Source organism: Equus asinus, chromosome 2 (assembly GCF_041296235.1).
Source record: "Equus asinus isolate D_3611 breed Donkey chromosome 2, EquAss-T2T_v2, whole genome shotgun sequence".
NCBI lineage: Eukaryota > Metazoa > Chordata > Mammalia > Perissodactyla > Equidae > Equus > Equus asinus.
In genome coordinates this window covers 86,453,535-86,480,026 of record NC_091791.1, presented here as the reverse complement: position 1 = coordinate 86,480,026, position 26,492 = coordinate 86,453,535, and the positions used below count along the sequence as shown (strand labels likewise).

At 47.5% G+C, this 26,492-nt stretch overlaps 1 protein-coding gene across 2 annotated transcripts in view; it reads right to left on the bottom strand.

Moving 5' to 3' along the window:
• Positions 1 to 6,091: 6,091 nt before the first annotated feature.
• Positions 6,092 to 26,492, bottom strand: part of C2H1orf198 (chromosome 2 C1orf198 homolog) — a 33,811-nt gene continuing 13,410 nt past the window's right edge. For both annotated transcript variants that reach the window (XM_070492961.1, XM_070492968.1), the window contains exons 2-4: positions 26,352 to 26,402; positions 12,698 to 13,249; positions 6,092 to 9,230 (exon numbers count right to left, since the gene is read on the bottom strand). In XM_070492961.1, the coding sequence (XP_070349062.1) occupies positions 9,174 to 9,230; positions 12,698 to 13,249; positions 26,352 to 26,402 (660 nt within the window). In that variant the 3' untranslated portion in view covers positions 6,092 to 9,173. The remainder of the gene's footprint in view (positions 9,231 to 12,697; positions 13,250 to 26,351; positions 26,403 to 26,492) is intronic.

The following is a 26,492-nucleotide window of genomic DNA, read 5'->3' as shown; positions in this document are numbered from 1 at the left end:
CAGGATAAAAGATCCCATCTTCCTGGAGTGGGAACCCACTCTGTCGAGCTGCTTCCCAAGTGTCCCCTAAATCATCTTCTCTCCATCTCCATTGCTGCCCATCTGGGCCAAGTCATCACTACCTCTTGCCTGAACTATTAATTGCAATGGTTTTCTGAATACTCTCCTGGTTGAAATGTCCCTTCCTCAGGGAAATTTTGGTGATCTTACCAGGTAATTAAAATCATGTCCTGTGGTAGACAGACAGACCACCCTCAACGTGTCCCATCTTGGTCCTTTGAATCTATGACTATGTTACAGGATAGAGGGGAATTAAAGTTGCAGATGGAGTTAAGGCTGCTAATCAGCTGACCATAAGATAGGGAGATTTATCCTGAATTAGCCAACATTTCTGGTAATGCAGGTCAGCTGGAGACAAATTTTCCCAGATTTTGTATATATATAAAGTTTTTATTTTTCCTTCAGTTTTGAAGGATTTTTTTAATTGAATATTAAATTCTAGGTTGATAGTTCTATTTTTCTTTTCCTCACTTCAAGATGTTGTTCCATTTACTTCAAGCTTGCATATTTTGAGATGAGAAGTCTGTAGTAATTCTCCCCTCTGCCGCCCCCACGCCCCCCCATACTCAATATATCTATTTTCCCTCTGGCTGTTTTCACAGAATTTCTCTTTATTATTGACTTTTAGCCATTTGTAGCATGCTTTGGCATATGTGTGTGTGTGTGTTTATCCTACTTGGGATTCATTGAACTTTTTGAATCTGTGGGCTTATAGTTTTTGTTGAATTTGAGAAAATTTGGCCATTATTTCTTCAAATATTTTTTTTCATCTCTCTCTCTCTTCTCCTTCTGGGACTTTGATTATTCATATATCAGCTCACTTAATATTTTCCCATATGACACTGAAACTCTGTTCATTTTTTTTCCCAATCTTTTTGCTTCATTTTGGATAGATTCTACTGTTATCTTCACATTCACTTTTGTCTGCAGTGTATCATCTAATTTTAATCTACTCCACTGAAATTTTTATTTCAGATATCGTTTCATATCTCTAAGTTCCATATCTCTCTTCTTCACGTTTTACTTTACATCCTTGAACATATAGATCATATTTATAATAACTGTTTTACCAACCTGTCTGCTAATTCCTTCATTTCTGTCATTTCTGGGTTCGTCTATGGACTAATTTTTCTACTCATGAGTCACATTTTCCTGCCTATTTGTATGTCTAATAATTTTTGATTGTTTGCTGGACATTGTGAATTTTATTTTGTAATATTCCTATAAAGAGTGTTGGACATATTCTGGCAGGCATCTGTTATTTGTGAATTGGTTTGACCCTTTCATGCCTTGTTTTGAAACTCTTTTAGGGAAGTGCTAAAGTATTCTTTATTCTAAGGCTAATTTAGCCCCACTCCTACTGCATGGCCCTTCTAGGATCTCTCATGAGAACCCCCACATATTCAACATGGTCTGCATTCTGGCTGGATGGGAACTTGAATGACTCCTGCCCTTGTGTGAACTCTGGGAACTGTTTATCTTACAACTTCCTGATAACTGCTATTTGCTTGGAAGTCGTTCTTGCCCAACCCATTAGAGTTTCATCCTACGCATGTACAGATTGGCTTGAGCCAAAGACTTAAGGGGATTCCTATGCAGATTTCTAGAGATCTTCCTCTCTAGAACTCTGCCCTTTCAATTCTAGCCCCCTTTGCCTCCCCAACTCCAAATTATTCTCACCTCAGCAAGCTTGCCAGGCTCTGTTTCTATTTCCCTCTCCCTGTGCTGCAGTCCAGAAATTGCCTCCAACATACTCGAGGGGAATCCCATGCATATTTCTGAAGCTCTTTCTCTGCACAGTTCCCTCCCGCAAATTCCATCTATCTTCTCCTTCCCAAACTCATTCCCCTCAGCTCAGCGAGTCTTCCTGCAACAAAGTTTAGAAAATGCCTCAAGTCAGAAAGCCAGGAAAATCATAAGGCTTACTTCATTTGTTTCTCTTCTCTTGGATCACAGTCCCGCATTGTTTGTTGTCCAAAGTCTATAAATCATTGTTTCATATATTTTCTCCAATTTTCTAGTTGTTTATAACGAGGGTAAGTCTAATCCCAATTACTCTATCATGACCAGAAGCAGAAAACTTGTTTACTTTTAACAATTTTCAACTATAAAATTGTTCGTGTGGTCATATGTTCAGTCTGTCTCCTCCACTAGAATGGAAGCTGGCTGAGGGTAGCAACTACGTCTGTATTACATCCTACTGAGTTGCCAGTGCCTAGCACCAGCTGCAACATAGTAAGAGCTACGAAGGAAAATATATATTGTTGCAATCCTGGGGCTAGATGTTGGCATGAATCAGTGGAGACAAAGTGAGGGGGTGGAGGGAGGAAAACGGAGCACATGGCACAAGGAGAACTGCCAGCATCCATGTGGTTGCCAGACTTGCATTTGGATCTCATTTCCAGTCTGAACTGTCCTTGTGACACATGCTTTCCCCTTGGATCTGGACATTTTCACAATAAAAGATCAGCAGTAAATGCTGCAAAATGTTGGTATTGTGTTAAAGCAGGAGACTGTGTTTTCCACACTTTCTGTAATGTAGTTAGAAAATTTTAAGTAATTTTTAAAGGTCCTCACACATATTATTGTCTATGATTTTATTGCATGACAAATCCTCGGTTAGGGTAAACTTCAGGTTGCTGTGGTAAAGGCACTGGCCCATTGATAAAATCATCTCCTCTGCACAGTGTCCTGCCCAATCTCACACAGCCTGTGTGATTTCTGTCCCCAAAGAACAGGGCATCAGGTGTCACCAATTCCTACCCTCACTCTCCTCCCAGCCTGCTCAGCCAGCCCATCTGCTGTTACAGAAGTGCCTGGATTGATCCAGTAGGCTTATAGATGTGGGCTGATGTATGGCTATTGAGTCACAGAAATTGCAACCAAATAGAGCCAAGCCACAAAATATCTAACCAATGTTGCCCAAGGGCCACCTCCAACCTAACACACCAGCTAAACAAATGAATCTCCTGTCTGATGGGAGAGAGCAGTAACAGGCTGAGATCACAAGAGATATCAGATTTCTTTGCAACTAGGCTCCTACTGGCACTTGATCACCATTGGTCCATTCCAGATCTGTTCTATTTTTTTCCTGCCACTTTTATTTCCACCTCTCCTCCTCCCATAAGCAATCATTCCATTGATAAATATGTCTTGTTTTATGTGCATGTTTTTAATTTATGCAAATTGCATTGTTCTGTATTTCGTTTCTTCCCTTTTTTCACTAAGTAAAATATTTGTTCAGATCGATCCATGCTGCCATGTGTACATCTAATTTGTTGCTTTTTTTTCTTTGTGAGAAAGATGGGCCCTGAGCTAACATCCATGCCAATCTTCCTCTACTTTGTATATGGGATGCTGCCACAGCATGGCTTGATAAGTGTAGGTCTGTGCCCGGGATCTAAACCTGCGAACCCCAGCCTGCCAAAGCAAAACGTGTGAACTTAACCACTATGCCACCAGGCCAGCCCCTTAATTTGTTGCTTTTAAGTGCTAGATGATAATCCATAGTGTGGGTCCATCAGATTTTATCTATCTTCCCATTGATAGACATTCAGCTTGCCTCCCACTCCTAACACAGCACTGCAACAAACAGCCCTGTACACATGAAGTGCCTGTGTGAGAATCCCTTCCACATATATACTGGAGGGGAACTATGGAGTCACAAGATATATATATATATATATATATCTACACTTAGTCTGGCAAAATAGTACCACATTACTCTTGACACAATGGCTGTACCATTCCTCTATCCCAGGATTTTTTGACCTTGACACTATTGACATTTTGGACCGGATTATTCTTTGTCGTGAGGGGCTGTTCTGCACACTGTGGGATGTCTGGCAGTATCTCTGGCCTCCACCCACTAGATGCCAACAACATACTCTCCCTCGATTGTGATGATAAAAACTCTCTGCCAATACTACCCAATGTCCCCAGGGGGCAAAATCACCCCCAGTTGAGAACCACTGCTCCATCCCATCCCTACCAACACTTGGCATTATCCAGCTTTTTTTTTTTCTGATTATCAATTATTGTAAGCAACTTTTCATACGCTTGACAGTTTTTAAGGATTTTCTCTGATGTCAATTCTCTGTTGAGGTTGCTGGCCTCCTTTGTTGATCTGCAGAAGTGCCCTATATATTTTTTAAACTTGTCCTTTACCGGAATGGATGTAGCAAATATCTTCTCCTATCCTTTCAGCTAATTAACTCTATCCATAGTGTACTTCACTGATAGAAATTCTAAATTTTTATGTATGAGATGTATCGATATTTTGCTTTTTGGTTTTTACTTTTGAACTTTTATTAAAGAAGTCCTTTTTTGCCCTACGTCACAAGATATGTCCCTCTGTTCGCTTTATACTTTTGTCTTTTATAATTTGGTCTTGATCCATATGGAGCCCGCCTTCTGTGTAGTGTTGGCTAGGAACCCACGTTTCTCTCTCTCCATGTGGTAAATCCTCCTTCCCATGTGGTATCACTTTGACTATAAATTAAGTTCCCTTTTATGCAGGGTCTGTCCCTGAGCTCTGCATCCTGTTTCACTGATCGAACCACCTATCCTTGCACTAATACTCACAACCACATTTCTATGGCCTTGTAACATGTTTCCATAACTGATAGAGCAAGGCCCTCCTTTATTCTTCAGTGAACTATTATTTTCCCAATTTAGAATTTGTCAAATGTCTCAAAATATCCGACAGCAATTTTTGTTGAGGTTACACTAACTTTATAACACGATTTGGGGAAAATTAACATTTTAATAATATTAAGTTACCTCACCCAGGATTATTCAGATCTTCTTCTACAACTTCTATTTTCTTTTTATAGTTTCTTCTAGAGAGGTCTTTGTGTACTTGTTGGAAGTTGATTCCTGGACGTTTTATATTTTTGATTGCCATTACGAGTTGGGATCTTTTTATTTAAGTTTCTAGTTGGTACTGCTGCTCTTAATTTTTAAGTTGACCTTACATCCAGAATTGCTCACTTGTTTTCTGCCTGAGTTTGGGTGGGGTTCAGATTTACCGATTTCCTCTTAGGGTGCTCCCCTCTTGGTATCAAGGCACCTGGAAAGCTGATAAATTCATTAGGAAATTGCATGTGCGCATGGGATCAGACCAAAGAAATTGCTAGAAAAGCCCTATGAACACCCCGCCCAACAACAGAGAGCATTCTTATTCCCCAGATTCAACATCTTGCCTCCTGGTTGTGAAGTATCTAGGTGAATGGCCCCCTTCTTGAATAGAAATGCTTTTTTTTTTTAATATGTTAGTGCCACATACTGGGCTACCATAAAAGTTGCCAAACCTACAGGCTGGGGAGCTATTTGCCTCCTCTCATAATGTGTAAATGTAATAACCCAACACTTGCTGGCCCACGAATGTCATCACAATTGCTATCTATCAATAAGCCAGCAAGTACCATCACTTGCACATCAAAGAAATCTTTGGTCCCCAAGGCAGCAAGGCCCCACCTGCGTGATGATGTTAGAAGTCTGTCAACCCAAATCACCATTTTCCTGAGGGGCATTAGTTTTAAAAGCTTATTTGATGTGGAAAATTGAGATCTAAAAATTCTCTTCGGTCTATAGTTGGTAACTAACCACCTACACAGGAACGTATGGAATGAGACTGACTGGCTATGCTTAACTTCGTTATTCCTCCAAAGAAAACCAGCTCCAACCAGATTCAAGGCGAAAGTTTTCCAGGAGATGGCATCTGCTCTTCTGAGCCAGTCACTTGATGTTATAAGCTTGTCTTTGGATAGACTTGCTGTGGCTTCCAGGCCACCGGAGTGCTGCAGAGGAGTCCTCCAGAAGGCAGCCCGTCCCTCTGCTGGGGGCCTGTGCATCGTGGTCACTGCTTCCCACAAACCTGCAGGGGGCCAGAGTCAGGACTGTGCAAAGTGGGCTTTTGGAAGAGGTTTCAAGCTGGCTTTAGCTGGTATGAATCTTTTTTTCTCTTCCGCGTTCAACAACAATCATTTTAATAGGCTTCCTGACTCCAGTAGAGGCTAAACTAGACACATTTTAGCATATTTTAAATGGCTTTATTAAAGGCTATTAATATAAAATACAACCAAGTTACAAGTAGTCAGTAAGAATTCTCACTTTTGAAAACGTGTATCAAAGAAAGGGAGAGACAAAGAAAGGGAGGCCGCCCTGACATCCACGTAGGGTGCAGCATGGGCTGTGACAGACCCCCGCTGTTCCCAAAGCAGGAAGCACTCCCAAACCCCGAGGGTGGGGGAGGGATCCCCAGGGGAAAGACCCGAGACTGGCTTCTGACTTTGTGGGGAAGATTTTACAAAATATAGTCACCCAAAGCAAGACACTGAATCCTTGAGCTGAATGCCAGGTGCAGAGAAGGAGAGCGGCGGAGATCCAAAACCACACATAGGCTTCAGCTAAAAAGTGTGCATTTTTAAAAATAATAAATATAAACTCCTGGTTTTAGAAACTCCATCCTGATACATGGGGAAAAAAGGGTGGCAAACACCAGAGCTTCGTTTTCCCTTACTTGGACACACCAAACATCGATTCCCAGGAGCCAGGGAAGGAACCATCTTTGCGTAGACGGCCCAGGTTAAGAGGAGGATCTGGGGTCAGGCAGGATGGAGACCCACAAGCATGCGTCCTCCAGCCTCCACTTGTCCCTCTCATACTCTTTCAGTTCCGAGAGCAGAGCAAAGCAACACGACTTGAGGACTCCCTCCAGGATTTGCCAAGTTTCGATCTTACATTTAATCTCAGGGGGCTGTACCATAGGAAATTTTAAACGCTGTTATAAAAGATAACTAGGAACTGGCTCTGTGGCCGAGTGGTTAAGTTTGCATGCACCGGTTCGGATCCTGGGTGCAGACATGGCACCGCTCATCAAGCCATGCTGAGGCGGCGTCCCACATGCCACAACTAGAAGGACCCACAACTAAAAATACACAACCATGTACCAGGGGGCTTTGGGGAGAAAAAGGAAAAATAAAATCTTAAAAAAAAAAATATAACTAATAAACATGGCTGGGTACCCCACAGAGTACTAAAGGAGGCATAATCTTTGAACAATCCCTCCATCTCCCCAGCTCCCGGAGAACTTGCAGGTATTATTGGGCTTTATGAGAAAGTGGGAAAGAAATCAGAATTGTCTCCCCAAAGAACAGAGAGATCACCTCGGGCTACCTGGCCCAGGCCACAGATCTTCCCTCCCTGCTACACCAACACCAAGGAATGAACACTCACGTCTGCACATTTCTTTTTTTTTAAGGGATCCCGCTTTCAAGCACGGGTTCTAAAACAGCCCTGTGCCCTCGAGGCCGCCGGTGGAGGCAGGCAGTAAGACCAGCTCTGAGGCTCAGCGGCTGATGGAAGGGGCCGCACCCTGCCGTGCTGTTCCAGCTGGGATTTCGGCTCCTTTCCCCTCACCACCATGCTAGAAACCTTTTTCCCCTTGCATGTTTCAACTGTACTTAAACGGTACAGAAAGAATCTGTATTTGCCACAACACGATCAGTAACCAAAGGAAGAAGGTCGAAGCCCAGACTCCAAGGGGCCAAAGGAAGCTTGGGGACATAATGCAACTGGCAGAAACCAAACCCAAAGTTGGCTAAGCCACAGCTCTGGCAGAAACTTGCCTGGGGAAAAAAAAAAAAGTTGCCATGTGCTTTACCTTGGAGCCAGATAAAATATTCTGGAAATCATTTCAGAAGGTCCTGTGAAACAGAAAGGCATTTTGCAAAAGACACACGTTGATATTGAAACCAGATGCTCACTGGCAGGGCTGGCAGGGATTAAGGCTTCAGGTGAGGAGAACACAGTGAGAGGCAATGTGTGGATCACGTTTGGGCACGTCCTGCAGGCTCACGCAGCTCAGGGGCCATCGGTCAGGGCAGAGGCTTCGCAGGGTAAGGCTCACACTCCTCCCCACCCCGCCCTGCCCCATCCCGTCTGGGGCAGGGGCCACCTCGCTCCCCCGGGCAGCCTCGGAGCCGCCTCCACTGGAGCAGCAGTGGGCAGTGAAGTCCAGCTCCAGGAGACGCTGCTGCTATGATCACCAAAGTCTCCAGGAGGCGCTGCTGGGGCGATGCAGAAATGCAACACTTCCACTTCTGCTGACGTTCAGGGTTGGGGGAGGGTCCATTGTGACACAGTTTGACCAGTCCTTGGGATGAGGGACGTCCACTGTCCCTGCCAGTCTCATGCCAGAAGGCTCTAACACACCTAAGGAGAAGACCCCTGTCCTCCAGCAAATCTGCCATCTGCCTTTACCCCTGCAGAGGCCCAGGGCAGGGAATACCCAACCCCTGACGTAAGTAACAAGGAACTTCCAAAAGCAAACAAGTACAAACCCAAGAAAAGTGGTAGCCCTACAATCGCTAAATCTAGATACAAAATAATGAAAGTTAATACAAAACTTCTAAACATGCAGCTCTTCTTAAAGAATGATGAAGAGTTTGAATAAGTTTCAGGGCAGCTTAAAGACGACCTCTGCCATGTGTCAACAGTCAGTTTCCTGGAAATGACACAAGGGTGGAGGGCGGCACATGATGCAAGAAATGTGGCATCAGCAAGGGAAGCCCTGGACAGCGGGGAGCATCGGGCAAAAAGTCATGGGGGGCAAATCCTTCCATGGTCACAGCCAGCGCGCTGATGTCATTACTGCTAAGGACATCACTAACAGTCACCCATCAAAGTGACTCCATACATTTTAAAAAGGGAGGAGAGGAAGGAGAAAGATGGAAATCACTTTTATGATTTTTGTGACATGGCTGAGGAAACTCTTTCTCTGGGGGGTGGGGGCGGAATTGGGTGGCGCTGGAACAGAAGTTTTATTTATAAGATTTACTGAATTCCTAACAGTCTTTAAAAATTCCAAATGTAAAACTTCTGTTATCAAATCATTGAAAATAGCATATATATCTGGTCTTACCAAAAAGGGAAAAAACTGGAAATCTGAACAAGAAAATATTTACCAGTTTCCAAATGGTTAAGAAAAGAATGTACAGAAACCGGGAAAAGACACAGAAAATGCTGCCCTTTTCATCCTCCTCCGCCACGCCACTTTGGAAAACATCTTGGGGTTCTTGGTTTTATTTATTTTTTTTGTCTAACCCATTTTACCAATTGTCCAGAAAATCAAATCCTGTCTTCAAGACGACATTACTTGAGCTGACCTGTGGAAGGGACAAAAACACCAAAGTAAGGCATGAGGGTTTTTTTAGTTACACATAATCTAAAAACAGCATCTCATTTAAAATGACCCAAATGAAACAGCCTGCTTCCGTCTCAGAGGCTCCCTGACCTCAATTTGCCTCAGAGCTTGGAACCAGAAAATTAAATAAAATTCGACGCAAGCTGCACTCTGCCAGAATCCAACACTTGCCCCTGTCCAACCCCAGGCATGTCTGTGAGCAGCTGACAGACCCTACCTACAGACAAAAGGAGAAAAATGTATCATTTCTATTTCTGAATGACAGGCATGTTTAAATTTAGTCATCATGGATGAGAGAACAAGTTACAGAGACAGTCCTTCTAATGTAAAACTCACACGCACAGACAAAACAAAAAGAAGTTGCAAAGTTGAAAGAATGACAAACATGGGGAAAGGATGTAAAGTACTTCTTTCAGGTTATGTGGAAGGTTCTGGAGTGATTTTCCCTAATCCAGGGACATTCTGGTTTCCTACTAGTTTCTTAAATGTGGTGGTATTTCACTCTGCTCTGTGCACAGAAATCTATTCTTTCAGAGGATTTCATCCTCTCTCTCCAACCCCCACACAAACATTTCCCTGCTTCTTTTTACAATTAAGACTCTCACATTCTTTATATAAACGCTTCCATCAGAGGAAGACCCAACTGCAGAGTATCAGAGAAAGAGCCCTAGACAAGGACAGAGGCAAGCTGAGCAGCTCTGTAAGAAGGAGCCGATGGGCAGGAAGATTAGAGATACAAAACAAAGAGGAGAGATGGGGCACGCACTAGAGGAGGCAGGAAAGGGAGGGGCCAAAAATGCTGCTTCAGATGCTGGGAAACCTGAAGGAGAGGACAGGCTGGAAGGTTGACATGGAGCTGACGGAAGGTGGAGGGAGTACCCATCACAGGGCTCCCTTTCTTCAGGAGGACAACTGATGAGGTCATCTGCTGACAGAGGCGTGGAAGCACCTGGAACCCCATTCCAGGAAACACCCAGAGGATGACCACAGCTCAACAACAAAAAAACACACCAATTAAAATTGGGCAAGGGATTTGAACAGACATTTCTCCAAGGAAGATATACAAACAGCTAACAAGCACATGAGGAGATGCTCAACATCACTAATCATTAGAGACATGCAAATTAAAGCCACAAAAAGACAGACACCATCTCACACCCACTAGGATCGCTGTTATCCAAAAAGGAAAAAGAAAACAAGAGTTGGTGAGGATGCGGAGAAACTGGAATCCTTGTGCACCTCTGGTGGGAATGTAAAATGGTACAGCCACTGTTGGAAAACAGTATGGCGGTTCCTCAAGAAGACAAACATAGAGTTACCATACGATGCAGCAATTCCTCTTCTGGGTATACCCCAAAAGAATTGAAAGCAGGGACTCGAACAGATACTTGTATACCCATGTTCATAGCAGCATTATTCACAATAGCCAAGAGGTAGAAATAACCCAAGGGTCCATCAACAGATGAATGGATAAACGAAATGTAGTATGAAATACTCCAGTCACTAAAGGACAAATACTGTATAATTCCATTTCCATGAGGGACCTAAAGAAGGCAAATTCATAGAGACAGAAAGGAGAACAATGGTTGCTAGGGGCTGGAGGAGAAGGAATGGGGAGCTGCCAATGTTTTTCAAGATCAAAGAGTTCTGTGGATGGATGGTGGTGATGGTTGCAAACCAATATGAATGTATCTGATGCCACGGAACTGTATACTTAGTATTTTAAGGCTCATTTTATGTTACATATATTTAGCTACAATAAAACTTTTTCAAAGATACATTAAGGAAAAGAAAAGACAGCCAAGGAGACTGGATGGCCCTAACATGGAGAAAACCACATCCTGGGCTTGCCCAACAACAAGAGAGCCAGGAGCCCAGTGGGGTGCACAGAGAGGTGGGGGACCAGGGGAGGAGAGCCGCTGAAGTATGCCTGCTTGCCTTGCCAGTAGGTCATGTCCCCCAGCTCCAAAATCCAGACCCAGTCCTCAAGAACGGGTCACTGGCTGTCTGGGCAGCTCCCACAGAGAAGGCCTAATATGGTTTGGAGCTGTGACAGCCCTGGGTGCAGAGCCTCCCAGGGGGTTGCTCTGAAAGCAGCAGGACTTGCAGGCTGCACGCACACTGAAGTATATGTTTAAAAGCAAGATCTCGCTCATCACCGTCTGGTCCCATCCCAAGGCCACAACTAGCGGGGAGCACTCCCAGGAGGCCAAGAGGGACCCCTCATTTTCTTCCCTCTGGCTGTCCTCATTGGTGAGCAAGCTGCTCCCCCTTCCCAGCCCTTCCTCCCTCCTGCCCTCCCCCCAGCAGGACTCAGCCAGCACTCTGACCCATCCCGAAATGCTCTGAATGCCAGAAAGCATATCAGGGGAAATGCTGTCGTCTCCAAGATGGACAGGACATGGACCATTGTCTGTGGTGGCATCCAGTCCATGATTTCCCCCAGAAATGGTTCTCTCCCTTGTCTATTTCCAAAGGATAGCTTTGTTCATTATAAAACACTGCCTCAAAGAAGGTCCCCCTCTGAAATATGACTATTTATCTATATTTTTGGGGGTTTTGTGCAATCCTCCAACACTAGTTCCATTTAACATCATAATCAGACATCTTGTCTTCTCTTTGCTCACTCAATTTCTTAGGAAATGCAGACCAACTATAAAGACAATGGTCACCGCTCCCACAAAGAAACAGGAGAACATTCAGAGGCCGCTCACGCTATTTATTCTCGCGGAGTCCCTCTTTCCTCACGACACACTCTCCCTCACCCAGTGAGCCTCTCAGATCTTTCTCTTGCTTCTCCTCTATCCCCTAGAAAGAACTCCATTCTTTAGGACTCCTCTCTGGACCCCTATTCCGGCCCTGCTTTGAAATGAGTAGCTGCCAATCACTCCTTGAAGGAAGAGTCTCCTCTGGTCCCTGAGGACAAGCACGGCCACTCTTGGCAGAGGCTCTGGGGTCCCTGCTTCCTCCATGTCCCCATCAGACCACCCGCTGATCCCTTCCTCACTAATGCCCCAGCCAACGTTACAGGCCCCCCTGGTTCAGTGGGCATCCAAACCCCTCCCACACTGGCCGCCTCCTCCTCGTGAGACCCCCTGTTCACTGCCCCCTGCCCTCCCTTCCTGATCTGTCCTCACACACCTGGGGAAGGGCAGTGGGCATCTGCAACATAATCACATAACAGACTGACACTCATGGCACCAAGTTGGACTCACAAAACTTATCTCCTTGCATTTCTGTCAGTCACTGAGCTGCGTAACAAGCCAGCAGTCCTCACCCCGAAAGTCTTCCAAGGGCTGGGCAGAGAAAATGAGGAGGAAGGGGAAGACGAAGAAAGCGTGGGCATCTGCGGCCCACCCGTCCCGTAGGAAGTCTCCCCAGGTCACTCCCGGAGGAGGGGGCCACCTGGCCTGAAGCAAGGCTACCCACCTGTGCAGGCATGGGTTCCGAGAACAGAGCATCCTCCACATCCTCCGCATCTTCCTGCCTGGCCTCGGGAGAGAGCAGCTTCCCCATGGGCTCAGAGCGGGTGGTTTCGTTCAAGGTGCTGGTGCAGGTCTGGACAGGCTGGGGCCTCTCGTGCTCGAGACTGATGCTGGGAAGGACACGCTGCTCCTGGCGGAGGTTGCTGGGCCTTTCCACTTTGACCTCCTTGTCCTTCAGGGCGGGGTCCTGCCGATAAGAGGCAGGCAAGACCTTTTCACCTTTCTCCATGGACTTGATCTGGCTGGGGGTCAGCGACTGGAACTCAGCCTCAGGCCCCTCGCCCCGGGACCGCTCTGCATTGATCTTCCAGAAGGATGCTTCTTCTTCCTTCCGGGTAGGACCCAGAGCGTCCAGGCTGGAGGACTTGCTGCCCTGGGAAGATCGGAGGGCCTGCGAGCCCTGAGAAACTTTGGAGAGTTGCCTCGGCTCGCTGGTGGCAGCGCCGCAGCTCGGCTCTTGGATGGATAAGGAGGAGATGCTGAACTCCATCTGACTCTACAGCCGGGACACAGGAAGGAAAAAAAAGAGAAAGCAATCTTATAATCAACAGAAACAGGTGTGCCAGCTCACACAACCTCCCCCAACAGCAATAACCATGGTTGTTGTCCATTTGCTGGAACCTCCTCTCTGTCCTGGGTGGTTATTTTTAGGACTGCCACCATGTACCTGAAACACAGCAGAAGCTTTGATACCAAGACTCTGTCACACTCTGAGCCACAAACAGCTCCAAGACTCCTGAATCTTATGATGATGAAGGTCTCTCTGCTTGGTGAGCAGAGCACCCACTTGTCTCCTCAAGGGTGATTCCAGCACCTTCTGAGGAGGAGCTGCCTGGTGGGAGACTGCCCTCCATGGGACGGTGATGAGTAAGGCCGCACAGCTCAGCCTAACCCAGCCCTCCCCTCCAGGGCCTCTTCCCTCCCGACCTACAGGGGCGGACAATGGCGAAAGAAAGCCAACAGAGCCAGACCCTGCTCTCCTGGACTAAACCAAGAAAGTCAAGGGCAGGCCTGAGTACTGCTGTGGAGACCTGACCCTCCCCTTGTCCGAGACTCCATCTTCACACCTGCCACGGACTGAATTGTGTCCCCCCACCAAATCCATATGTCAAAGCCCTAACTCCTAAAGTGCTGGTATTAGGAGCTGGAGCATTGGGAGGTAATAAGAGAGACGATCTCTCTCTCTACCATGTGAGGACCCAGCAAGCAGGTGGCCGTCTGCAAACCAGGAGGGGAGCTCTCACCAGAAACTCACCACGCTGGTACTCTGATCCAGGGCTTCCCACCTCTAGAACCATGAGAAATAAATGTCTGGTGTTTAAGCCCCCCACAGTATTTGTTACAGCAACCTAAGCTGACCAAGATAGCACCTTGCTGCAGACATTTCCTCTTTAGACCCCCAGCAGGCAGGGCACAGCCCACAGCCCCGTATCTGAGTGCTCCAGAAACACTGTCCTGAGTCCGAGGCTGCCAGCCACGGTGACGTCTAAACATTGTAGTGCTGAGCTGTTCTGACCAACAGATCATCAGATGGAAACCTAAACCCCTTCCCTTTACAGCAGAACACACAGGAGAACCTCATCTCTCAAGCTCTGCAGAGAAAGCAACTTGCCATGTCAATCATTTCTAAAATCAATCTTGAAATTTCTCTTCCTCGTGACTTCTGCTCCCTCATACACCCCGTCGTCTTTGTTTTTTAATAAAAGTAACAAAACTACAATACAGCAAGTTTTTGAATTTGAAAAAAGAAGTAACAAATCATTCACAACCCTTCCCATAATCACTACTACTTTTCATATTTTTGTGTGTTTTCATACACATATTTTACGAGGTTGCAATTCTGTTATACATATTGTTTTGGATATTGTTTTTTCACTTAATCATAAGCATCATCCATGGTGCGACATGGTCTTTGTAACCATTATTTTGAATGGGTGTAAAATTGGGTAGCTGCCCCATCATCTACTTGACCATTTTCTTATTATCTGACAATTTGCCAGGTCTAATCTTTGTTGTCATAATTAAGGTTGCCACGAACATCTTCACACACCTATAGCTCTCCCCCATTTGGAGTTAATTTCTTCAGATAGATTTCCAGAGGTGAAGTATCCAAATACAAAAGGTTTCCACCTCTCTTTTTTTATGGGTCTAGATGCAAACCACCAAATTTGTCTTCCAGGTGCTGCCCAATTTCTAATGCCGAAGCTATATATTGGAGTAGCATTTTCAGGCACTGCTTCCTTATCATCACTGAGTATACTAATTTAAAACTGTCTGTGCTCACTTACATACAAAACATGGTTCTTTATCACATTAATGCATATTCCTTCCCTTAATAAATTGTTGATTCAGGTCTTTTAGTTTTTACAAACAGCTCTCTCCTAGGACTCTCACCAGTGGGCATGGACGTGCTTGTCAGGGCAAAGATGAGAATCTTGCTTCTTCCACAGAAACTGCAGGCCCCGAACCCATAATGCTGCACATTCTCTCAGTCTGAGACTCTCCTAAAAGCCCGGATTCTGACGACCAGAGGTGTCCCCTCAAGGCTCAAAAGATGAGATGATGAGGTGAGGAAGGACTCAAGTTCAAATTGCAAGCACAGGCTGCCTTGAAGCTCAGTGTTACAAGAAATAAAACCCAAGAAAAAGACGTCCAAGCTCTGGCCCTGCCAGTGCTGTGGTTCAGAACGATGGAGATGACAGAGCACATCCAAGGCTTCAGGCATACTTCTTGTTGTTGTTGGGTTTTTTTCTTTTCTTCTTTCTACAAATGAGACAATGGAGGTTTGGTGCAATTGATTAAATTATCCTAGGTCAGTCCAGTCCGAGATTGTGCAGCTGGAATTTCAACCTGGAACAAGAGACTCCAAGGCCTGAAGCCGTGCTGGCCATCACACACATATAAAAAGCCAGTGGCCACCAGGGACAACATCCATGGAAACAACGGAGAGCCTTGTACAGGCAGGATTTCTACAAGAATGTCAGTGACCTAGTTTGATTTTTAAAGGGCTGTTAATTGTTTTTTCACTTGAGGTCATATTGGCTGATAACATTGTGTAAATTTCAGGGGTATATTGCCATACTTCAGTTTCTGTACAGACTGCATCATGGTCACCACCAATAGTATGGTTTTTATGCGTCACCACACACATGTGCCCCTTTATTCCTTTCACCTTCTCCCCACCCCCTTCCCCTCTGGTAACCATTCATCTGTTCTCCTTATCTATGTGTTTGTTTATCTTCCACATATGAGTGAAGTCATATGGTATTTGTCCTCCTCTGCCTGACTTAAATCTCTTAGCAAAATACCTTCAAGGTCCATCCATGTTGTTGTAAATGGGACCATTTTGTCTTTTTTATGGCTGAATAGTATTCCACTGTAAATATATACACCACATCTTCTTTATCCATTCATCCGGTGATGGGCACTTGGGTTGCTTCCACGTCTTGGCTATTGTTAATAATGTTACAATGAACACAGCGGTGCATAAATCTCTTTGAATTGTTGATTTCATGTTCTTTGGATAAATATCCAGTAGTGGGATAGCTAGATCATATGGTATTTCTATTTTTAATTTTTTGAGAAATTTCCGTACTGTTTTCCATAGTGGCTGCACCAGTCTACATTCCTACCAGCAGTATATGAGGGTTCCCTTCTCTCCACATCCTCTCCAACATTTGTTACTTCTTGTCTTGTTGATTATAGCCATGCTGATAGGTGTAAGGTGATATCTCATTATAGTTTTGATTTGCATTTCCCTAATAATTAGTGATGTTGAACATCTTTTCATGTGCCTGTTGGCCATCAGTATGTCTTCTCTGGAAAAATGTCTGTTCAGATCCTCTGTCTACTTTTTTTTTTTTTTTTTTAAAGATTTTATTTTTTCCCCAAAGCCCCCCGGTACATAGTTGCATACTCTTCGTTGTGGGTCCTTCTAGTTGTGGCATGTGGGACGCTGCCTCAGTGTGGTCTGATAAGCAGTGCCATGTCCGCGCCCAGGATTCAAACCAATGAAACACTGGGCCGCCTGCAGTGGAGCACGCGAACTTAACCACTCGGCCACGGGGCCAGCCCCCCTGTCTACTTTTTGACTGGATTGTTCACTTTTTTGTTGTTGAGTTGTAAGTTCTTTATATATTTTGGAAATTAACCACTTGCTAGATACACGATTTGCAAATATTTTCTCCCAGTTGGTCGACTGTCTTTTTGTTTTGTTGACAGTTTCCTTTGCCATGCAGAAGCTTTTTAGTCTGATGTAGTCCCATTTGTTTATATTTCCTTTTGTTTTTCTTGTCTGAGTAGACATGGTACTTGCAAAGATGCTGCTATGACTGATGTCAAAGAGTGTCCTGCCTATGTTTTCTTCTAGGAGTTTTCTGGTTTCAGGTCACATTTAAGTCTTTAATCCATTGTGAGTTAATTTTTGTGTATGGTGTAAGATAATGGTCTACTTTCATTCTTTCACATGTGGCTGTCCAGTTTTCCCAATATCATTTACTGAAGAGACTCTCTTTTCTCCGATGTATGTCCTTGGCTCCTTTAAAGCACTATTTCTGAGTGAACCATTCTCAATACTCTGCATATTTCCAAATTCTACAATAGAATACAGGGAGATTATGGGCCTAGAGATGATGGTTTCTTTAAATAGGCAAATTGCTAAAAAATAGCTCGGAAGTGGGGACCAAGACTCAGAGAACAGAACTAACTTTGATCTGGAAATTATAGTGTAAGGAAGGCACTTAAAACTGAGCACTTCATCAAACCCCAGGCTTTTTTAGGATCAACAATTTCTCCAGTGGTGATCTCTGCTTAGAAGCCTCTGGAAGGCTAGGTTGAATATCTGTCTATGTGGAGGCAGCCGTGGGCCAGGCCAGGGATGCTGGGAAGAGTAGGCGGTCACAGTGGTTCCTGGTTGCTTCAGAGCTGCTGTCGAAAGGGCACCGAGCAGCACTCAGCTGGACGTGACATCCTTGAACAGAATGACAGAGGCTGTTCCCATGGCTCCCTGGACAACTGGAGACCACGTGACAGCTCCTCGGGGGAGGGTGTCACCTGTTAGAAGAGGGCCATGCTGACAGAAGCAGCTACTTGGTTTGGGGGGCTTTGGGGATAAAAATAAGGAAAACAGAACTCACAGAAGAAAAGAAGTTCTAGATGTTTGCTTCTAAGTCTCTTTCCCTCAGCATACATTGTTTTTGATTTTGCAAATAAAATAAGACTACAATCTTCCTTAAAAAACCAGTCCTCCTCGATCAGCTGAGCTGGTGCTGCGTCTCCTTCCTACTCCTCACCCCAAAGGACAAGAGGTTATTGTCCCTGACATACCTGTTGGGCAGGGGGCAGGGGAGGAAGGGAGAAAAGGAGCAAAGTGTCTTTTTTCTTGTCTGGGTCTCATTTTATTCAGCTCCAGGAACTCCAGCAAAAGTGGCCTCGACCAAGGCCATGTGTCCAGGACTGTGGCCCCCAGGGATCTCATTCTACCCTGGGGGTTACCTGTCAAGGTGCCTACGACAGACAGCACCAGAGAGAGGGAAATGCAGCTGCGAACTCATTTACAAAGACGCACAGTCGTACGGGTCATATGCACGTGGCGCCTTCCACTTAGCTCCTTCTGCCATTTTACAGGAGGTTCTACTGTTTTCCAGCTTCCGAAACTCCACCCCAACCCAGCTTTCCTCTCTCTTGGCCATGCCCCCTTCTCTCCCAGACCAGGGCTCCTCGTGGGCTGCCCCTGCTGGCTGTGCTTTCTCCCTCGGAGACATCCAGGAGCTCCTCCGAGCCCCATGTCTACCAGACACCCAACCAAGATGCTTACAGGTACCTCCCACCTCCAGCTCTAAAACCAGTCACCCTCCTCCCCTTAAACCCCCTCCTCCTCTGTAAAGGGCAAAACCACCCAGCAGCTACCCAATCACAAACCTGGGCTTTTTTCCTTTTTAGTAAAAAGGGAGTAATAATCATTGTTACCCCATTGGACTGTTGTCAAGATTAAATGAACAATGTGCCTCAGGGTTTTAGCACAAGGCCTGACACACAGTAACTACTCAGTAAATGCAAACTACTTCCTTCTTCCCCTGAGTTCTGCGTGGTCTGAGGTCAGCTAAGCTCCACCTCCACGATCACAAGCTATGGGGGCATCTGTAGTATTCCCATTGGTTCCCTTCTGGCTCGGGCTCCTCTCACACCTTCCTGGGGGCACCCAGGGTGTGGTGCGTGGTGCCTGTCAGCTGTAGCTGGACACGCAGGAAGTGTCTGTGCTTGGAATAAACAGCAGAGCTGGCATGAATGCTACTCTGGAGCGCACGCCCTCTGGGGCATGGAGTCTGAGCTGCGAAGCTCCCCATGGGTATGGTGGCCGAGCCTTTGTCCTGTCCTGCCCTTTCCCTGAGCCTATAGTTCTGGGACTGTTGGCAACTCTGACCTCCTCACCTTCTACCAGCCCTTTAAAGGTCATGCCATACCGGAGGTTCTGAGAGATGGGTGTGAAGGGGCCCTGGGCACCTCGGGGCCCTTCTGACCCTGGAATAGATGGGTGAGTCTGCCTCATGGAACTGACGGGCTAGCAGGGGGACCACTTCTGGACCCAGCAATGAGAGCTGTCCCACCTTGATCTGGGGCCCAGCACAGGTACAGAGCCTGGCAGAGAGAAGGGGAGGAAAGTGGAAAGACAATGAACTTCCGGATGCAATTTTTTCACTTCTGGAAAAAAGTGTTTTTCCAGGTGGGAAAAAGAGCTCTTGGGAAAGGCGGTGAAGCCAGCCCCACCCCACAGCCCTGAGCAACACAGAGCAGGGGCCCCGGGAGAAGACACTGCGGGTGAAGAACAGCTGCTGGGTCAGACTCCAGCTCGTCCAGGCAGGAAGACAGCGTGGGGAGATTCAACTCGGTGGTCTTATGAGGTCTTTGAGACAGGAGAGATGGGGGAATAAACAGGAAGCCCTGGCCCCTTGCAGAGATGCTGACAGCCCCACCCTGAATGCCCCAAGTGCTAGTCAAAGCCCCAGGGAAGATGTGCTAGAAGGATTTAGTCCCGACGAGCCGGGACTGGGCATCGGTCACCCACGTGGGGAACCGGGTCTCAGCTGGCCACGTCCGTTCTAAAAACAGAAAGACCACAACTGAGCCCAGTATCTATTTTTACGTCCCACTCACTGGAGAGGAATGTGTAATATTTCAGTAAAGAGGGAGAGCATGCAGCCAACACTAACTGTTTGGCTTGGCAGCCTCTGGCAGATCTAAATTGTTGAGACAAAGGCAGCAGAAACATTGTCAGAAAACATAATAGTTTAGTGGAGCAAATCCTAATAAATTCACAAAGCGTTTAACATCTATTCTCCCCACCTCCTCCTCCAAAGAAGAAAGAGGAGGAAGAAGACGGAAAGGTACTACAAACTTTTAGAATCTCAAAATTAGAAGAGACAACTTGACAGGGAAGAGACAGCATGACTCGGCCCCTGGAGATTGGGGACGTCAAACCCTCCAGGCCATCGGGGGACCAGCAGTGCCCGATGGACAGCCCACCCTTAATCCCAAGGCCCCCAACACGGACCAGGGCTGAACAGCTAAATATGTTACCAGGGAGGACGGGGAGCTAAAGAGCTGGGCAAACAAATGGATGAATCTTGCTCCGGTCCATAGTGCCCATCTGTCAGGCCCCACGGCAACGTGAGCCAGGAAACTACCAGAGACCCAATAGGTGGTGGATGTGCAGGGGCCCCGGTGCAGGGTTTAAGGTTAAGGGACAAATGATAGTCTCTGCCCTCCAGGGGTTTGCCATCTCACTGGGACAAGATGCACCCACAATCAATAAACACCCACAACACTAGTTGTGTTTTCATCTATCACAGTACTTCTCACAGGGAACACAGAAGAGGGACAATTCCAGAATTGCAGGACAGGGGTTATAAGCACGGCCCTGGGCACAGACGTCCAGCTCACATCCCTCGCTTTACGCCTTGGTTTGCTCATCCGTAAAATGAGTTGTTGTGAAGATTAAATGAGGAGATGAGCCCAAGATGCTCAGCGCAGACTGGGGCATGTGGAGAACTGCTCAGCCGTGGCTATGATTGGGAGAATCACTGGAAACTGGATTTGCGGGGGTCTGGAGGGCAGGTTGGCCCTTCAGACGCTTGGGGTGGGGGGGTGATGAGCAAAGGCACTGAGGTAAGAAAGAGCATGGCCCCTGAGGCAGGACAGAACAGTGCCTGTGCGATGGCAGCAGGGGGCTGAGGGGGCAGCAGAAGAGACCTGAGGAAAGACCCCTGGGGCCACAGGGGCAGGGCTGAGGGTACTGACATGTCATTCTACTCACACAGAGAACCAGGAAAGGTCCAGAGCAGGGGACTGCAGGTCAGCTCTGGGTCTCAGGAGGGTGAGTTAGGGACAGCATGGGGGAAGGGAGGAAAGTGACTGCTAGGCAGAGATTGAGGGGTCCTGGAGAGGAGCGCCTGGGGGCCCCAAGTGGTGCAGGAACTACACTGTGATGGGGGCACAGGGCAGCCCCATGTTACCATGCTTCTCAGAAACTTCCGGCTGGCAGTGAGGATGGACAGCCAAGCAGAGCCACAGCTTGGAACCAAGGGAATCCTCTATGTGCATCCTGCTGGAACACCCTTCTGTCCCCCCGTGGGCAGAAGACACCTGCAAGCCACAGATGGACCCCAGTTCCAATCTCTCCTCGTCCATTCAACCTGCCAGTGATCGCCTTCCCTAAGCCCCCGTGTCCTGACTTGTGGCAGAAACAGTGATACTGACCTCCCCAGGGTGAGGAATGCAACATGTGTGCAAATCCTTGACGAGGGCAGAGCACCCAGGAGGCGCTCATGTTCACAAGTACTCACTTCTCTTCCCGAAGAAGGGGCTGGAAGGCCCCCACTCTGGGAATGGTCTATACTGGCCCTTTGAGATCTTTTCATCCCAAAGGAATCAAGGAACCGGTCCCCACCCAGCCTACTTACTGTCTCCAGCTGAACGTCGGGAGAAGGCCTGGGGAAGATGGAGGAAAAGGCCAGACAGCTTGGGGGAGGAAAGCAAGCGGGGGCTGGGGTGGGGTCCCCAGAGCCCAGACCCCAGCGCCAGGGCCTGACCTGCCTCCACAGGCAGTTCCTCTAAATTCCCCAGCCCAGACTGACTGGAGAATGCCAAGAATCCTCTCTGCTTCCAGCCTCCCCTCTCTGGTGCATTCCAAGTGCTGGGTTTTTTCCTCCAGAAACATCAGTAGCATGAGAGAGGAATTCACCACGGGGCCCCACGGGTACCCTCTCCCCCAGCACGCCTGCCAAGCCGAGAGTGGAAAAGATGACGACCATGACCACCCCCACAGGCATGGACAGGCAGCTCTCCCTCTGAGCCCCTTTCTGTGATGGAATTGGTCAGAGTAGCAGAGGCACCGGGCTGGAGCAGCCTCAGAAGGAAGGAAGAGGCCCAGGTAGGGAAGGATGGGCTGGGACACTGAGCAGGACTGAAGAAGCAGGTGTCTAGCTTCTACACCAAGACCACTCTGGGCTCGCTGGGCCATCAAGGGCTCTCCTGACCAGAGCTGCGCTTGACTGGGGCAGCGACTCCAGGTCCCAAGCACAGACAGCACCAGTTCATTCTCTGCAGGTGGAACCACCAAGCCCGGCCTCAGGAAAGAGGCCATACAGAGGTGCGGCAATTGGGCAAGGAACCCAAATCCCCAGGATTCTTAGCTCCGCCCCCAACAGTCGTGACCTGGGGTCAGGCTTAGCTTGGCCTCAGTAGATCTGATGATGGGGGGGTGAGAAGTCAGAGCTGAGAAAGAGCTGGGCACTCAGCTGACCCTCATTAAATGTCTGTTAACCTGAAGAGCTGGAGGAAGGCATGAGATTCTATCTACCAACATGTGTGTAAGTACGTGTTAAGTGAATGGAGAAAATGACTGAAAGAATGATCGTGCGGCTAAGGCTTTTCTCCTACGTGAGTTTTGCCACCAAATGCAGCCATCTCCTCCCTGGGCTGTCTTTTGAGTGCAGAAGTGTTTACTCATCTCTGCGTCTTAAGTATGATGTCTAATACAGAGGGGATGTATAATAAATCTCCACTGAATTTTTCAAAAAATCAGTGGATGATGTCATAAGGCAGAACGTAGAATGGTGGCTGCCCAGAGCTGGGGGAGCGGGATGGGGAGCTGTTTACTGGGGACAGAGTTTCAGTTGTGCAAGATGAAAAGAGTTCTGTGGATGGATGGCAGTGATGGCTGCACAACCATGTGAACGTGGTTAATGCCACTGAACTGCACGTTTAAAAAGGTTAAGATGGCAAATTTTATGTTATGTGTATTTTACTACAATTTAAAATTTAAAAACAAAGCAATAGATGACGGATAAACAATCGCATGAAATGACCTGGCGTCACAGATGCCAGGGTGTGGAATCTTAGATAAAAAATGGTTACAAATTCTCGGCAACTCTCCTTCAAGAGCTGAGACCTATTTCCTTAGACCTTGAATCCGGGCTGGACTGTGCCTCGATGTGACCAGCAGAACAAAGCGGAAGCGACACTGTGCGATTTTCAGAGGGCTTGTAGGCTTCCACTCTTGTGCCAGGGAATTCTTCCACCACCACAGGAAGAAGGCCAGGCTGGCTCGTTGGACATGTGGCCTGGCTGACGGCCAGCACCAACCAGACACGGAAGTGAGGTTATCTTAGAGCAGCCGGCTGCCATCGGGCTGTCAGATGACACGGGAGCCATCCCAGGCAAGGCCAAAAGAAGAACAGCCCGGCTGAGCCCTCCCAGGCTGCTGACCCACAGAAGCATGAGCAAAACAACGGCTGCTTTAAGCCATGAAGTTGTGGGGTCATTTGTTATGCATTAGCAGATAACTGATAGAAGGAGGACAAGAAACAGCATCTGAGTCTCCAGTCCTGCACTTGGAGATGGAGGCCACCCAGCCCTGGCTAAAGCCACCTCCTGTTTGCAGCTCTCCAAAGAGGTTCTTATCAGGCTTTAAGCCCCAAGGAACAAGGTGACAAAGCCCAGGAAGCAGGGAGGCAGGGCTTGGAGCTTAAGGCTTGGGAGGTGTGAGTGGTGGGACTTCTGTGAGTGGTGGGACTTCTGAGAACTCGACATTGACTCGTGAAGACAGAGTAGGGATGATGAGCTCCTCTGCTCTCTGGGATGCCGTCATCCTGCCTCTACAAAGTTCTAACGCTAAACTACATAAGTCTGATGCTGAGAGATCAAACTGAAAGGTGAGGACACATAGCGAGCCCACCAGTTCCTGAAAGCTGCTGCCTCCCTCATTGAAAGGGAACATGAAATGGGACTGAGAACTCTGAGCCACAAAGACAATGCCTTTTACTAAAAGGATGCAAGTTAAGATGGTCAGCATATTCTAACCTGGCTTTATTGAGCCTTCTCAATATACCAGGTTCCTAAGGGACCTGGCTAGGGGGCTGTGGACACACAGCACCGGCACGTGTGTGATTCCCACTGGACCCTATCAGTTCTTGATCCCAAGGCCTTTCCCAGGCACTGTTCCCCATGCCAGCCCTAGGACCTGAGCCCATCTCAGCAGCTGCCCAGACGCTGCCCCATCCTTGTCCCAGAATGTCATCTGCAGCAAGTTATAATAGATGAATGTCCTGCCCCGCAAACAGCTGATTCGGGAACATTTAACAAGGTAAATTCTGAAGAGAGCCGGTATTCTCATGGGGCACACGATGGACTTGGGGCTTAGAACATTCTAACTACTTTGACTTCTCTGTGCCTTTATCACTGTGATACCATCTAATACAGGGTCCAGTCCAGGAAAATCTGTGCTGCTTTCTGGGCCACTGCACCCAAGCTGTCCCTTCCCAACCCACAGAGCACCTACTTGCCTCTTACTACGAGGTTTCACCCACGGGATCACTGGGAGGCCATATGAGAGGAATATGGAGGGCCCTGGCTGAATGCCAACGCGATGATGTACTTCCTACCCATCTACAACTTCCTGCACGATGTCACTAGACAAGGGCTTCGTTGCCGGATTTAGGAGCTACTGTTATTCCAGGCTGCTCGTTGAAGGCTAGCTATCCTTCACTGTCTCCCACCCCAACCTCAGCCACCCCTTCCCCCAGTGTCCAGATGCCTAGGGAGACTCCAGCTTCTGGTCACGCCATTTTCGCTCACCCTGCCCTCTGCACAGACTGAGGTTATTCATCAGCAGTGGAAATAAAACATAGCACATGTGGGATGCAGAGGTTGGCCTCTTGGTTTTAGGATGTTAGGAGCCCATGCAGCGGTACAATGAAGGCAGAAGGCCCCTGTGCTTGCTGGATGAACCTGTTCCTCCAAATCGAGGCCATGTACTCTCACAACCAACTTTTAACACTAATGTGAGACTCGCCTCAACCGTCACAGGCATCACCTAGCCTGGGGCCGTCAGCACTCTCACTAAATGCTGCCTGTGTGCAACAATGCCAGCTGTCCTTCCCCATCTGAACCCTGGTCAAATATCTCATTTTAAGACACAGGGCCCCAGGTGAGGCCTTTCAGGCCTCCGGAGACTGACCCCCTCATTGCCTTGCCCCACTCTGACCCTCCTCCTCCCCCCAGGCCCCCTGGCTGCCCACTTCTGCTGGGATGAGCAACTGCGGGACAAGTGAAAAGCCAAGAAATAAGCCTCTTCAAGTATCAGTGCTTGAAATCCCTGATCTGACTCAAGTCTAAGCCCTATTCCAGGCACGCAGTCGTCTTCCTCACCCCCATTATGGAAAGACACCTTCCAAAACACAGCACTGAATGTTCTAGAATTCAGAGAATCCAAGGAAAAAATTCCTTCTTTTTCTTGGATTAGAGACACCTGCCCTTTGGTCACTTAGCTGCTTGTTAACGCACTTCTACTGGGGCGACTGGGGAGGAGGTGGGAAACGAAGTGAGTTAAGCTTGATATTCATAAGCAACTCTGGCAATAATAATAATAAGTGAATGACTAGGAAACCAGAGTTAGCAATCCAAGTTGGGCTGTATTAGCTACTGCACCGGTATGTGTATCCAGGGGCTACTTCTGCTTCACATGGTACACAGAGCAGGCTCTCCCTCTTCTCTTGCACGTTCAGGACTCTCGCCCATAGAGCTGACTCTTCCAGGCAATTCTGACAGATCTGCAGTCTTGTCTCTGCCACTGTGTCTCCCTTGTCCCCACATCTACCCAGCTTCCTGTCCCTGTTGTCCTTCTGATTTCATTTTAATAAAAGCAGCTATACTGGGCCTCCCTCCGCCCTCACCAAAAAGAGCCCCCTTCAACGCTTTGCCTTTGGAGCACCCCCACCAAGGTCTAAGTGGTGGTGGGTGGAGGCAGGAGCAAAGAAAGGGCCCCTGACGGGCCTGAGCCTGCCAGTCAAAGGGCATCACTGGGCCCGGCTGATGATACTGACGACTGCTTTCAACTCCACCGCCACCCCACACACACCAGTTTCCTAAGTCACCACAGTTCTCTCCCCTCCGCCTCTCCTTGTCCGCCAGCAATGGCCACATCACCTGCAGCCAGGCAGTGGGGCCGCTGTCTTCCGAGTCCACCAGATGCTGAAAGAGAAATAGAGAGCGACGCAACTCTTTTAAAAACGACAAACAAATCTAAATTTAATCCAACTTACCCTTGTTTCCCAGGAGAAGGGGGCAGAGTGCTCATCTTGCCAAGTTATGTCCTGAAATAAAAATTCAAGAATAAATCTGAAATCCCCATCCAAACATACCCCATGCAAACATCCACCCCAGGCCACAGGGGATCCAAAACT